Source organism: Sardina pilchardus, chromosome 3 (genome assembly GCF_963854185.1).
Source record: "Sardina pilchardus chromosome 3, fSarPil1.1, whole genome shotgun sequence".
NCBI classification, from domain to species: Eukaryota; Metazoa; Chordata; class Actinopteri; order Clupeiformes; family Clupeidae; genus Sardina; species Sardina pilchardus.
The window spans coordinates 20,014,953-20,028,259 of record NC_084996.1 but is presented as its reverse complement, the minus strand read 5'-3'; the positions used below and the strand labels follow the sequence as shown (position 1 = coordinate 20,028,259).

The 13,307-nt window shown below is 42.3% G+C and overlaps 1 protein-coding gene across 2 annotated transcripts; it reads left to right on the top strand.

Annotated features, from left to right (window-relative positions):
• Window positions 1-1,504: 1,504 nt before the first annotated feature.
• On the top strand, window positions 1,505-13,295 carry kif2c (kinesin family member 2C). Of its 2 annotated transcripts, XM_062532321.1 has the most exons (22): window positions 1,506-1,704; window positions 2,180-2,274; window positions 2,646-2,753; window positions 2,857-2,905; window positions 3,004-3,036; window positions 3,485-3,610; window positions 5,410-5,520; window positions 5,885-5,982; window positions 6,116-6,211; window positions 6,311-6,365; window positions 6,478-6,640; window positions 6,900-6,990; window positions 7,112-7,175; window positions 7,253-7,332; window positions 8,659-8,801; window positions 9,864-10,068; window positions 10,978-11,088; window positions 11,175-11,242; window positions 11,518-11,602; window positions 12,041-12,115; window positions 12,577-12,670; window positions 12,783-13,295. In XM_062532321.1, the coding sequence occupies exons 1-22, from the start codon at window positions 1,650-1,652 to the stop codon at window positions 12,845-12,847; spliced, it is 2,070 nt and encodes a 689-aa protein (XP_062388305.1). In that variant the 5' UTR covers window positions 1,506-1,649; the 3' UTR covers window positions 12,848-13,295. The 2 variants fall into 2 exon arrangements, with proteins under 2 accessions (XP_062388306.1, XP_062388305.1); XM_062532322.1 differs by lacking the exon at window positions 3,004-3,036 and having other exon boundaries at window positions 1,505-1,704.
• Window positions 13,296-13,307: the final 12 nt, after the last annotated feature.

Genomic DNA, 13,307 nt, shown 5'->3' with positions numbered 1-13,307 from the left:
CAATTATTGTTAAATGCAAATGGTCGACACTTTACTTCCCTATTTGACTCACTCATGCCAGAGTGATAGAGAAAACATGTCTCTATGACTCTCATGCATGGAGAACGTTTACATTGTATCATCATCAGTTCTAAGGAAGTCCCACCCCCTTGCTGCGCAAAGCACAGCAGCTGTGGTCTGTTTTTTTCCCACGTCTTATTATTAGTCATATTTTACATGTTTCTCTAAGCTGCGGAAATAGGGAAGTTAACGTCAGTGGAGGCCACAGGAAATTACAGGACAGCCAGCATGATTCTCATTAAAGATACGAGTGTTGCCACCCTGTTTCAAAACAGTGTTAAAATGAAGGTGTGATGGGTTTTTTTGTGTTGTGTTTGACTGAAATTATCCATAGGCCTAAGCCTCTCTGAACAGTGAAATTGCACAGGTTTTAAAACACTACCGTATTTCAGTCATATCTTTAGAAATACAAATCTTAATAAAACTGTATATCTACCTCATCCTCATGATTATTTTGCTGGTGTATTTAGAATATGTGTCTTTTGCACAAAATGTTACATTGTTCTAGTTTATCTTGTTGTTAACCTACATATTGTTAAGACAGCATGGATGACTGCTACACAGTACACACAGTAGCTTTTACATCACATAGTAGCTCTTGGCTGAAAATGCACTGCTCGACTCTTCAGTCATGCTTCATGTGGTTTTAGATATTGTAGGCTATAGGTGCTGTGTCATTCACCCTTTGCCTCATGACATAACAACAAATATCCTCAGTGAGATGTTCAGTGTACCAGGAAGCCATTCAACAATATGCACTGCATATTTCATGATCAGGATGAAAATAATGGTGCCATAATGAGCTAAGAAATCTCTTTCCTGGTCAAACAGATTTCAGAGCTGCTCGTTTTTCTTTAAAGTTAGGCAATTTTGTTTTACTCAGGTGACCAGCTAGGTTTGCATGTTGCAAAAACCAGCTGGCAACATCTTTTACTATATCGACTGGTTGCGCTAATACAATTTGTTGGGCCTGTGACATCGGACTTATTAACTGGATAGTCCTGTTCCCTGTGACACATACATTTATGTGCACACTGCACAGTATCTTCTCCATCAATAATAAAAAAAAACATTTAACAGAGTTTTGACCACCTGTTTTTGTTTTCCCCTATCATGATAGTGTCAAGTTCTCGCCAGAGACTGAAAGGTGTGACCACACACACACCACTGGTAATAACTTCTTTCACAGAGAAGTCAGAAACATTTTCCAGGATAAAGAAACATGTTGGACATAATTAGTGAATTGAAGTTCATTGACAGGCTGTCTGGTTTTGTTGGAGGTCTTTGCTCAAAGCCAAGCATATATGTATATATTTACAATATATGTCTATGAAAGCCAATCACAAATAGGTAAGCAGGTGACATTTCGCCATACCAGGGAGACTAGTAGAAAATTCTCTGCTCTAGAAAGGGCTATCTGGCACCGCCTTTCTTTCCCGACCTGCCCAGCGGCCACTTCCGTTGACGTGTTTTAAATGTTGAGCGGTTGACGGGAAGACCGATTTTCGATTGTTTTGGATGTAACTTCTTATCCATTGCAACGGCACTATAAATATTCACTTCGGGCTTGAAGCTTTTTAACTGCAAACATGGAACAGGCTAAATTTGAGATAGGCATGGGTGTCATGATCAGTCGCAGTGATGGTAAGTTTGTTGAAAGTTTGAGTGACGTTAACGTTAGTGCATCATAGGTCCGAAATAGTTATGCTAGCAAACATTAGTCAATTTACAGTCTATGTTGGTTACTTGCATTTGACTGATCCTAGCAAAGCCGTCGATTAAGATTTATATAATTTGACCTGTGTTTTGAATTCTGTGTAAATGTCATTTTCCGGTTACTAAATTGAAATGCAGGCCCCATTCCTGGCTCAATGTGTAACTTAACGTTAGCTGCTACACCTCTAACTCACGTAACCTAACGTTAGGCGTAGCTGCTAGCAGTTAGCTTGTGGCTGGCGTCTCATTAGTTCTCATGTTTAATATTACTCAGTGGTCAAAGTAAAACCCTAAGGTATTGGTTATATAGCCTAATGTTGTGTGTGTTTAACTAAATGTCTCAGTGTTTAACTAAATGTCTCAGAATTTGCACGTTGTTATAAATTCTGACTGTTGTTTTCAGGGAGAACTCACGCTGCCACTGTGAAAAGTGTGGATGACCTGAAAGCTGCCGTCAATGTGGAATGGCAAGAAGATGGAGCATACAAGGGGAAAGAGGTGACTGTTCTGAATGTATTCTAGTTCTTGTCACCTCTATTCAATGACTAGATCTTTGTTATGGTTTCTACATGCTGCTGTCTGTGCACTACAGTGACCACATTTCTTAGCTGAAGCATGGCATTTCCTGAAAAACAAGAGACCGTAACTATTTGGTTGGTTGTCAATATAATTAAAATATCAACTGTTCAAATAGCAGGGACATAACTGGAGGACGAAAATGGGCACTCACATCTGGTCACTCTATGCTACACTGGCTTGTTGTCTGCCAACTTGTCAACATTGCAGGATCGAGTAAAAAAAACAGCATGTGCAAACAAACCTGACTCTTGTGTTTGTTCAATTTCTTCTCATTTTAAAATCTGTTCTAGATCGCTATGTCTGACCTGTGGGTCATCAACGCGCACCTTTTCCAGCAGCCAGAGACTCCCAAACCACCTGTCCAAGCACCGGCCGCTGTGCAACCTCCAGCACAGAAGGTGACGAAACACTCCTGAGCAAACACACATTCTGTTAGCCGCTTACTTTAACAGAGCCTCAATTTTAATCTCTCTTTTTTTCCCCCCATTTATTTTCCTGTAGAAATATGAAGGGAGACTCAGGTCGTCGAGAATGCTCCCACCATCAGACAGTATGTAATCATTGCAATGCCAGTGACCTACCAAGTTGTCATGTCATATTGTGATGTACATCCTGCTCATATTTTTTTGTGTGTTTGTCCTTTTGAAGCTGCACCTCAAGCCGGTCCGTCTGAGGAACCAGGTTTGCATGACGTGCACGTTTCCTTGGGATTGACTACGGTCTTGATTTGAATACTGTCCAATATTGTTACACGTTGTACACTTTAATAATGATTGGGCTTATGCTTAAAGTGCTTACCACTCCCACCCACACTAGCTGCTTCACTCCTTATTGTGTGTTTTAATGGAGCACAAGGTGTGGACTTTTTTTTTTTTTGTAAATTTTGGATTTGATCAAATGCGCTGCACAGTAGCTCTACTGATCAAAGCAAAATTATTTTACTATTTTTGCCTCCGCTTTTCCTTGGCTGAAGTGCTTCACTAATCATGTTTTGGGCTCCCCCTAGTAGTCACTTTGCTGTTGATTGAGGGAGAGGCTGTGAATGTGTCTCTTCTGGCTGGATTTTATAAACTAGCTTTCCCCTGGCTTGTTTTTTTATTTGTTTGTTTGTTTGCTTTAACCTCGTCAGTGTCCAAGAGGTTCACATCCAATTTCTCGAGGGGTGCGTGTAGGCCGTCAACTGTTGTGGGCCCTGCTGTCTCTGGTGATGATGGAGCCCAGGACATGCTTCCATCTGCCATTCCTAGACCATCAGGTACGTGATCGCTCACCATTTTACTCACCATAGCTGACTGATCTGTGAATCAGTTTGTAGTTAAGATGCTGTGACTTAGGCTCAGCAAACAACCAGGGTCTGGGTGTATGGTTGTTAGCTGAATATTTTTATGCTTATGTCAGGTTTCCCACAGTTCATGGAATTTTGTCATTGAATATCATTCTATTGTATTAGAATTATTTTGTGGCAGTTTAAAATTGACCTGGCAAAATACATTAATACAAATATATTTCCATGCAGAATTGGTTATTTATTAATAACTTTGTTTATTCAATGCCCATTTATTCATGTCCTCCTCTAAACAAAAAAGAAGAAATAGTGCAGTTTATATTTGAGAGTGGGGACCCTGTCACATGGTCCCGTAGGAGAGGAAGGGGAAATGGGATTATGCGTAATATAACACATTTTATTTAAAGGGATATTCCGCCATTTTTGGAAATACGCTCATTTTCCACCTCCCCTCGAGCAAAACAATCGATATTTACCTTGTTCCCGTTCATCCAGCCATTCTGTGAGTCTGGCGATACAACTTTTAGCTTCAGCCTAGCATAGATCATTGAATCGGATTAGACCATTAGCTTCTCGCCTGCTAGCTTCATGTTTAAAAGTGACTAAGATTTCTGGTAATTTTCCCATTTAAAACGTGTCTCCTCTCAAGTTAGAAAGTGCAATAAGACCAACTGAAAATGAAACCTGGCGTTTTTCTAGGCTGATTTGACATGGAACTACACTCTCATCTGGCGTAATAATCAAGGCAACTTGCAAACGTACTGAAGGCGCAGTGATATCGTACGCAGCATCTGAAAATAGTCCCCATAGACAACAAGCAGTAGTAGTGCCAGTAGGTTGCAAGTTGCCTTGATTATTACGCCAGATGAGAGTGTAGTTCCATGTCAAATCAGCCTAGAAAAACGCCAGGTTTCATTTTCAGTTGGTCTTATTGCACTTTCTAACTTGAGAGGAGACACGTTTTAAATGGGAAAATTACCAGAAATCTTAGTCACTTTTAAACATGAAGCTAGCAGGCGAGAAGCTAATGGTCTAATCCGATTCAATGATCTATGCTAGGCTGGAGCTAAAAGTTGTATCGCCAGACTCACAGAATGGCTGGATGAACGGGAACAAGGTAAATATCGATTGTTTTGCTCGAGGGGAGGTGGAAAATGAGCGTATTTCCAAAAATGGCGGAATATCCCTTTAAGAGTCTCATGACACCCAGGGTCATTTCACATATCCAAACGTAACCCATGTCAACTAATGCAGTCATAACAAATCAAGACACGGTGAGAATGCTAGCGGAAAGAGATGGCGGTTTTAGGTCGTTTTTAAAGTTTGTAATGGATTCACAATTCCTAATGTGATGGGGAAGAGAATTCCAGAGCAGTCTGACGGAACCCTCTCTTGTGGTGTTGAGGTTCAGATTGGGTATGTTAAGTTAGACCTGTTGGAGGATTACACTGCAGTTCCCCAAGGTCAGGGAGGTTGGACCATGATAATATAGGGCCTTAATATGTGATGGGTGAATTTTACGACCAGGTGTAGTATGTTCTAGCCTTACATTTCTGAGGCTCTGTGCTTGAATTCAGGTCTAAGCAGGGTTGAAAACGGTTGATTGTAAATAATTGCGGTACATTATAAATCGCTTTGAAAAAGTCTGATAACCGCAGACAGTTCCCTTACTTTAAGCCTTATGTCATCGAAAAGCACCACCCGTTGTCTGTCGAGTCGACTTGCTCGAGTGCTGTAGATGGTTCTGACTTCTAAACTCTCTCCCCCAGGACTGCCTACCTATCCAAAAAGGACCAAGCCAAAGCACACTGCCCAGCTCCCGGTGGTCGAGGCTGTGTGCGAGAGCGAGGAATCGAGGTGTGCTCCCTCAAGCACGGCAGGTGAGGCAAAACCGCGATGGCGGCGTAGTGGTTAAGCAGCTGGGCTAGCATGCAGTAGCCAAAAAAGTTGTGTGTTCAATTCCCAGATGCCACCGTTGTGCCCTGCCCTGAGTAAGGTACTTATCCCAAGTTGCCCCAGGGACAATGTAACAATGCCCTTGTTATATAATTGACATATGTAAGTAGTTTTGGAAAATCCGTTAATAAATGTAAAACATGTTCTCATTTGGAATTCCAAAATGATTGCGCTAGCCTCAGGCCTTCTCCTGTGCGTTTTCTTGCTCTCATTTTCAGTGTGTGACCGAGACGCCGGTCTCCTAACTGTCTGCTAACGGTTCAAGCTCTCTCTGGCTTTCTCTTTTAGCCCGTCGAATGTCTGTATCACAGAATGGTAGTGCTGCTGGAAGCAAGCGGCTGTCAATCATGCCCAAAACCTCTGATCCCCAGAACAAGAAGGTCAAGGCAAGTAATCATACCCCTTTGGCCCAGTCAGTGCTTTCAAAGACAGTCCAGTCGTGTGGTAGAAGATGTGTTTGAATGTGCGTGAAGGCTTTGGTTTTCATTTAATTTGATTGATTGTTTTTGTTTGTTTTAGCCAGCGGAAGGGAGTCGGAATAACAAACCATTCCACCAGATGATTGAGGAATACAGAGAGACGGTGGAAAAAATTCCTATGTCGCATTCTAGTCGTGTATGTTACCTTGTAAAGATCTGAAGTATTACTGTATGATTTAAAAAACAAACTTAAGAAAATGTCAAGCAAACTACTTTGTCTTTGCTTGTGTTACAGGTGCAAAATCCAAGAATATGTGTGTGTGTTCGAAAGCGTCCACTTAGTAAGAAAGGTATGGACAAAATGGGGGCACGAAGTAATGAGGGAAAATGCATATGCATTCTTTTTTAATTATGTTAAGTGAGTTATGTAAATTAATTGTCTTGTGTAATGTACATTTTCAGAACGGGGTAAAAAGGAAGTTGATGTTGTGACCATTCCTGGGAATGGAATGCTGCTATTTCACGAGCCCAAGCAGAAGGTGGATCTCACTAAGTATTTGGAGAACCAGGTCTTTCACTTTGATCACTCGTTTGATGAAGAGGTCACCAATGAAACTGTTTACAGGTAATCCAACTTGATATTATTGCTCATGAAAGTTATTCTTATGTTTATTGTATAATTAATGGTTGCCAGTGGGTTTGTGTGTTTGCACATAAACCTCCCTCAGATAATGCCTTGAGACATGCTAGCACCCATTGGGTGTAGCCTTTTTGCTAGCATGCTCGTCTTTTGGGAAGGTGTAACTGGGCAGCAAAAATGACAACAATATACGGCTTTCACATTTATAGCTATTATTTCATGTCTTTCTATTTCCCGTTACCAGGTACACAGCCAAACCTCTGGTGCATAGCATCTTTGAAGGTGGTATGGCAACTTGCTTTGCTTATGGTCAAACTGGCAGTGGGAAAACCCATGTAAGCGGCCCTTTTTTCTTTCAAGAAATTGCAGACGGTACATATCCCATTGATACAGTATTTGTGGAACTTGATTCTTTTCCCTCATTATTTATATTACATCTCCTGCTCACTATTGTAGACAATGGGAGGGGACTTTTCTGGAAAGAACCAGAACAGCTCGAAGGGGATCTATGCTTTGGCAGGTAAAGGAGTTTCTGGCAATTGCTCATCTGTTCCATTACAATTGAGTCCAAGTCTAACTGTCCCTCTTCTCTCACAGCCCAAGATGTTTTCAGTCTATTGAGGCAGTACCCTGATATAGACCCCTTTGTTTCCTTTTTTGAAATCTACAACGGAAAGGTAGGTTCTGGCCGCTACTTATGTTTCACATAATGGTATTTGCATATTATCACACAGGTTCATGTAATAGGCTAGTTATTTGTAGTTACAGCTCTGGTTGTTTGCTGGTTGTTGATTGGCCCATCCTTCAGAGTGGCTGAGAAATTTCATTTTGTGAAGGTTATCCAGACTACAATCTCATCCAAGATTGAGTCATTCAAGAGGCAGGGCAGAGCCAGGCTAATAACACTGTTCAGGCTGCCAGCCCAAACCAGATTTCCAGCATTTTCAGATTATATCATATGAAACGAAACAACAAGTTTCAAAAATGGCTACTTCCCTTCAGCAATCAGACTCATGAACACTTCAAAATTGATCTGAACAATTTATGTATTTATTTACTGTTTTGTTTTGGTCTTCTCTCGTTTACTGAATGTAGATAGACACTTTTAGGGTTTTAATTATTAATCTACCTCTTTTTCTAACAATTACCACTACCATTGTTATGTGGCAGTAAAGTATGTCTGCCTTTCTTTTTAATGTACTTAGTCTAAACAAAGCCTAAATGTCTGTTCCATGACCATGGCTACATTTGAATCAGTCTGGCTGCAGTATCAAAGCCTTTGGTCTCTGAGAATTTGCTCCTAGAGCAGCTGAAAATGTCAGCCTATTCACTGTTGGTGCTACTCGTCCATCTATCAACTCTGTAATACGTTTGTATTGTTTCTGCTATGGTGGTGCGATATGTATTGGTGCGGTTTGTGGTTGTAGGTGTTTCACCTGGTAAGGTGCGATATGCATTCCTCCTGATGGAGTTCAGGCGTGGTGCTTGAATTCAGGCTTGAGCTCAGCCATGTACGACGTCAAGAAAGGCTATTCTCCATATTGTCTTTGAATGCATTTGATTATTTCAGGCACAGATCCTTTCCTGTTCATCAGCCCTGGATATGTATTGATGCACTCTGTGGGTGTAGGTGTTTGATCTGTTATGTAAGGGATAATGTATAGAACGCCGTCATTATCGGAAAATACGTCACGACAGGGTGAACAGAACCCCGATGTGCAGCGCATTATCGTGCTTATTATACGGCTACTTGCCAATAAGAGAAAAGGGAGACAAAAGTGTATACAAAAAGTCAATAAATAACGATTTATTGCAGTTTCATAGCTTACTTGCGGTAGCGTGAATCTGAAGCAAAAAACCCGTTGCCATTGGCAGTGGTCATTATACAAAAATAACCTCAGAACGTTGGGGAGGCCCATTCAAAGTGAATGGGAGCTCCCTCATCATTCCAGAGAGCCGTATAACATGGTGTGATAATGTATTGATGCACTTTGTGGTTGCAGGTGTTTGACCTGCTGAATAAGAAGGCCCAGCTGCGTGTGCTGGAAGACGAGTGGCAGCAGGTACAGGTGGTGGGCCTTGCGGAGATGAGCGTCACCTGCGTGGGAGACGTCATCAAGATGATCGAGAGGGGCAGCGCTTGCCGGTTAGTAAGGGACTCTGTTAGCCTGGAAAACCAGCGCCAACTGCTGGACGGCAAAATGTTTTGCCTGCATTTGGGTCTGGCCTCGGACCACTGTACGTTTTGAAAACACTGCCCTGAATCTGGCAGATGGCAACTAAACCAATCACAACGCAGAGATGTGTTTTGAATCAACACGGGCGAGGCAGAGGGCTCTGGGGCGGGGTTTTGAGGGAGCGTTGGCCTATAGGCACAGACACGGTTTGAAAGACAACGGGTTGTGCTCATCAACAATGTTCCGTTGTATCCATTCATCGAGGCCAGACTAAATTAGACATCCAATCCATTTAGGCTGGTTTATCAGGCTAGGACTCTGTCAATAGTTGGGTTTCAAATCCAGCTTTTTGATGCATATTTTAAGCATGAACTTTTGACTGAAAAGACTTGAAATTTGCATGAAGTCTAAGTGGAGTGGCATGAATTACCTCACAATTTGGTTGATGGAGCTTTTCATTCACAGAAATTGTGTTAAAACGTGTCCGTAAATGTTTCTCAGACAATCATATGCTTTGATCTTGCAGCTTTTCACATCTCCTCTCTAATCAGGATTTTTCATTTTCATAACAAAGCAGACGGAAGTGTGTACAGACACTCATTTACTTTTTCACATTCTTTTCCAGCTTTTACTTGGGCTACTTAATCTCTAATTTCAGTCACTCAGTCACTGTGCTCAGTCACTCTCCTGCTAAATGATTGTTGATGTCCAGTGGCCATTCCTTGTAGCAGGCATTCGTCTTTTTCTCTCCCTTCCTTCCTCGGTCCTCGTTCCCACTGATCCTGATAAAGAATGATGGGGCGGCAACAATGGGATAGTCTATCCAGTGTTGTTTATAGATCAGTGGGAACGAGCTGAAGGACCGAGGAAGGATGGAAAGACAAATGAGAAGGGCCCCGAGTTGGAACCTGTAGGAAAGTGCGTTCGTTGGACATGTTATTTCTGTGCCGCTGGCCAGTAAATGGAAAACAGTCTTAGTTTTTTGTTGTGATATGTGTAGCAGCATTCTCACACTGTGTTTGTGCGGGCAGGACGTCAGGCCAGACGTTCGCCAATGCCAACTCCTCGCGCTCCCACGCGGTGCTGCAGATTATCCTGCGCCGGAACCTGCAGCTGCACGGCAAGTTCTCTCTGGTTGACCTGGCGGGGAACGAGCGGGGGATGGACGTCCGCAGCAACGACCGTCAGACCCTTGCGGAGACAGCAGAGATCAATCGCAGCCTGCTGGCCCTGAAGGTAAAGCCAACGTCCGTCCGTTTTTCTATCTGTCCGTCTGGATGTCTGTAAAGGCTGTAAATATGTGGTGCTGTCCATCAGGCACACTGAAGAAAGTCCGTCGAATGCCTCGGACACTCAAGGATGAATAACTGCAGCGTTGTGTGGAAAATGCACTGCAGCTTAAAGCTTCTGAAAGTCAAGGTTTTGCCTTCACTTTGAACGGTGTCTTCAAATTACTCGCCGCCCAATTTAACAAAGACCCACTGGTTATGAAATGCTCAATTTGGCCTTCAGTAGCCAATTTAATGAAATGCTACTGGTATGAAATACAAATTTGGCCTTCTGTCTTTTATTCTACCAAAGCATGTCTGGCGTGAGCTCCACCACGAGCGCTAATGGCAGCCTCACCTACGTGACATTTCTGCGCTTGGCTCTGTGCGTGACTCACTCTGTGCATAATGTCAAATATGGATGCAGCCCACACTGCAGCCTTTGCTGTACCTGAACTGTGGGAAAAATATTTTTGTTGGTCCCGGCATTACTCAGTCTGAACACTCACCGCACACAAACCCACTTAACTGCCTCTCAGACACAGAGGTCCAATTAGTTTCATCACTGACAGACAAAGATGAAATACATAAATGCACCCAGTGCCTCACAATTTACTTGTCTGGAAAAGAGCCATTGGACTTGTCTCTTTATAGCTTGTATATTAGGTCAGTAATTGAGGCCAGAGTTGGCCTCTGCTGCATTATCTTGTGTAAGACCTCTGTACCTGATGCCTGTGATTGAGGTGACATGCATTTCAGATGTCTGACATGTTCCATGAATGTGCACTGATGACATTTACTAGAAATCTCTCAACATGTCTTTACTGTGTCGGTGAGTTACCTAACACCAATGATTTGTTTTCCCGTAATTTGGCAGGAATGTATTCGGTCTCTGGGACACAACAGTGACCACATCCCATTCAGGATGAGCAAGCTGACTCAAGTTCTTCGTGACTCCTTTATCGGCGAGAACTCCAGGACGTGCATGGTACGGTAATCATAGATTAGGTTGTTCAGTTTATTCTCGATTTTATGTTGTCCTTCCAAGTATTTACATTTCTCTTTGGTCTTCAGATCGCAATGATCTCGCCTGGGATGGGCTCTTGTGATTACACCCTCAACACGCTTCGCTATGCTAACAGGTAGGCCACTTCCATCAAGTCCACATCTTGAGCCTCTGCCTCTTGTCCTACCGCAGTCATACTTTAGTCTTTTTAAAGAATGGAAATAGTTCAGTTTAAATGTACACACACACACACACACACACACACACACACACACACACACACACACACACACACAGAGAGAGAGAGAGAGAGAAAAACAGACATGGGCAAAGTACCTCAACTGGGTGATGGGAATGAGTTTATGTGAATGAAGCAATGTAACTGCAACATATAAATGGTTTCTTGTACAGAGTGAAGGAGCTGAATGGGACATCTAAGGCTGTGCAGGACGCAGCCAACAAGGGAGAGATGTCAGCCAGCTGCAGCTCCTCAGATGTGAGTTCAGAATTGTTTATCATTTTAATGGTTGTTACTTGTTACCTCCGCCAAGGAGGTATATGTTTTCATCGGGGACCGGCGTCTGTTTGTCTGTCTGTTTGTCTGTCTGTTAGCAAGATAACTAAAAAAGGAAAGGATGGTTTTCGCTGAAATTTTCAGCAAATGTCAGGCATGACCCAAGGAAGATGGGAGTGATCCGTAATTCCGTCGGGATTCCGGAGCCGTTTATGTATTTAGCTTAGTGATGTAATGGCATGGTATGGCCACATGGTGGCAATCTGAAAAGTTTAGGTTCAAATATATGACAACCTAGGAAGAAGGCAGGCGGAGGTAGCTGCGCTCTCTGAGTGCTTTTCTAGTTTTTAATGTTTTTACACTGTACGTAATTACTGTACTAAAACGTGGGGACATGAGTTGCATTTGTTTTTGTTGAAGGACTCCATCGTTCCCCTGTATGATGTCATGTCCCAGGTGGCAGAGATGGAGGAGAAGTTAAAAGAAGAGATCTTGGTATGTCTGACTTCTACTCATCATTCAAATATTATTGAAGTATCGCATATGTTCAGAGTTAGGGGCGTGCTCAGTCCTCTTTGCTCATTGGTGATGTGTTTGTGTTGCTCTTTGGTCCAAGGTGAATAGTTTCAGATGAGAAGAAAGAGAAATAAATCTCTCTGACCAAGGCACTCCACAAAGTTTAAAATGTCTTTAATGTGGAAAGGACATGTCCATACAAAGGACGTAAAATTGCCCACGCGTAGTGACTGGGGTCTTCATGCCCTGAAGAAGGCCCCAGCCGCTACGCGTGGGCATTTTTAGTTCCTTGTATGGACATGTCATTTCCACATTAAAGACATTATTGAAGCACCATTGAGGTGGTTCAGCTGAAGTCCTTATTGTTTCTGTGGTGTATGGTTATCGCTCACTTCTATTGTAGCACTAAATTTCTTTCTCCCCCCCCCCCACTGTTTCAGGCTGGTAAAGACTTCTATGCTTCTATGGTCTCTCCGACATTCGATGCCTTGGCTAGTCTACCAGAAATCAAAGACTTCTTCCAGAGATCTCTAGGTTTGTAGCTTTTGTTACACCTTGAAGGCATGTAGAAGTGGGTCTGATTCGTCACAGGTAGTCATTTTAATTGCCCTCTAATGATTTTGAACTCTGTACCCTTTTTATCTAGATGCTGTCAAGGCTTTGGAAGAAGCAATTAAGGCGGAAGAAGATCTGACCTCTTTTACAACCTGAGCGTGTTTTAACAATGTGAATGTTGTTAAATAAGATTTGATTTTAAAACAAAACCCACCCCATTAATAAATTCCCTTTTTAATGTTTTTATCATGCTTCACCCTCCCACAATAGCTATTTGTGAGGTCTGTTCTTGGTGATCATTTGCTCCAAGATTTTGCACATTTTTGGGCCCTTTAACCTTTATTTTGTACAGTATGTTAATTTCACACTACATTGAACAATATCATTAGTCTGATACTGTACTTGTGTATACTGAAATATCCTATGTCAGACATTGGTGGTGGTGTAGTTGTCACTCTCAACATCTATGTAATACTTTCCTGGCAAACACTGTGCAGTTATGATTTCCTTGTTCCTTTCCTCCTTGTGTTTGTGCGTTTTGTTCTTGTGTTTTTTCCTCGATCATTTATTAACTGCTGTGTATAATAAACATGTCCTCCCCCTCCTTGATTGGAAA

What these genes read in the sequence shown, in the direction of transcription:
- kif2c (XM_062532321.1), top strand. Translation starts at nt 1,650, where the DNA reads ATGGAACAGGCTAAATTTGAGATAGGCATGGGTGTCATGATCAGTCGC. An exon ending in TGCCATTCCTAGACCATCAG is followed by an intron (nt 3,611 to 5,409) that starts GTACGTGATCGC and finishes TCTCTCCCCCAG; the next exon opens with GACTGCCTACCTATCCAAAA. An exon ending in CCAGCTGCAGCTCCTCAGAT is followed by an intron (nt 11,603 to 12,040) that starts GTGAGTTCAGAA and finishes TTTTTGTTGAAG; the next exon opens with GACTCCATCGTTCCCCTGTA.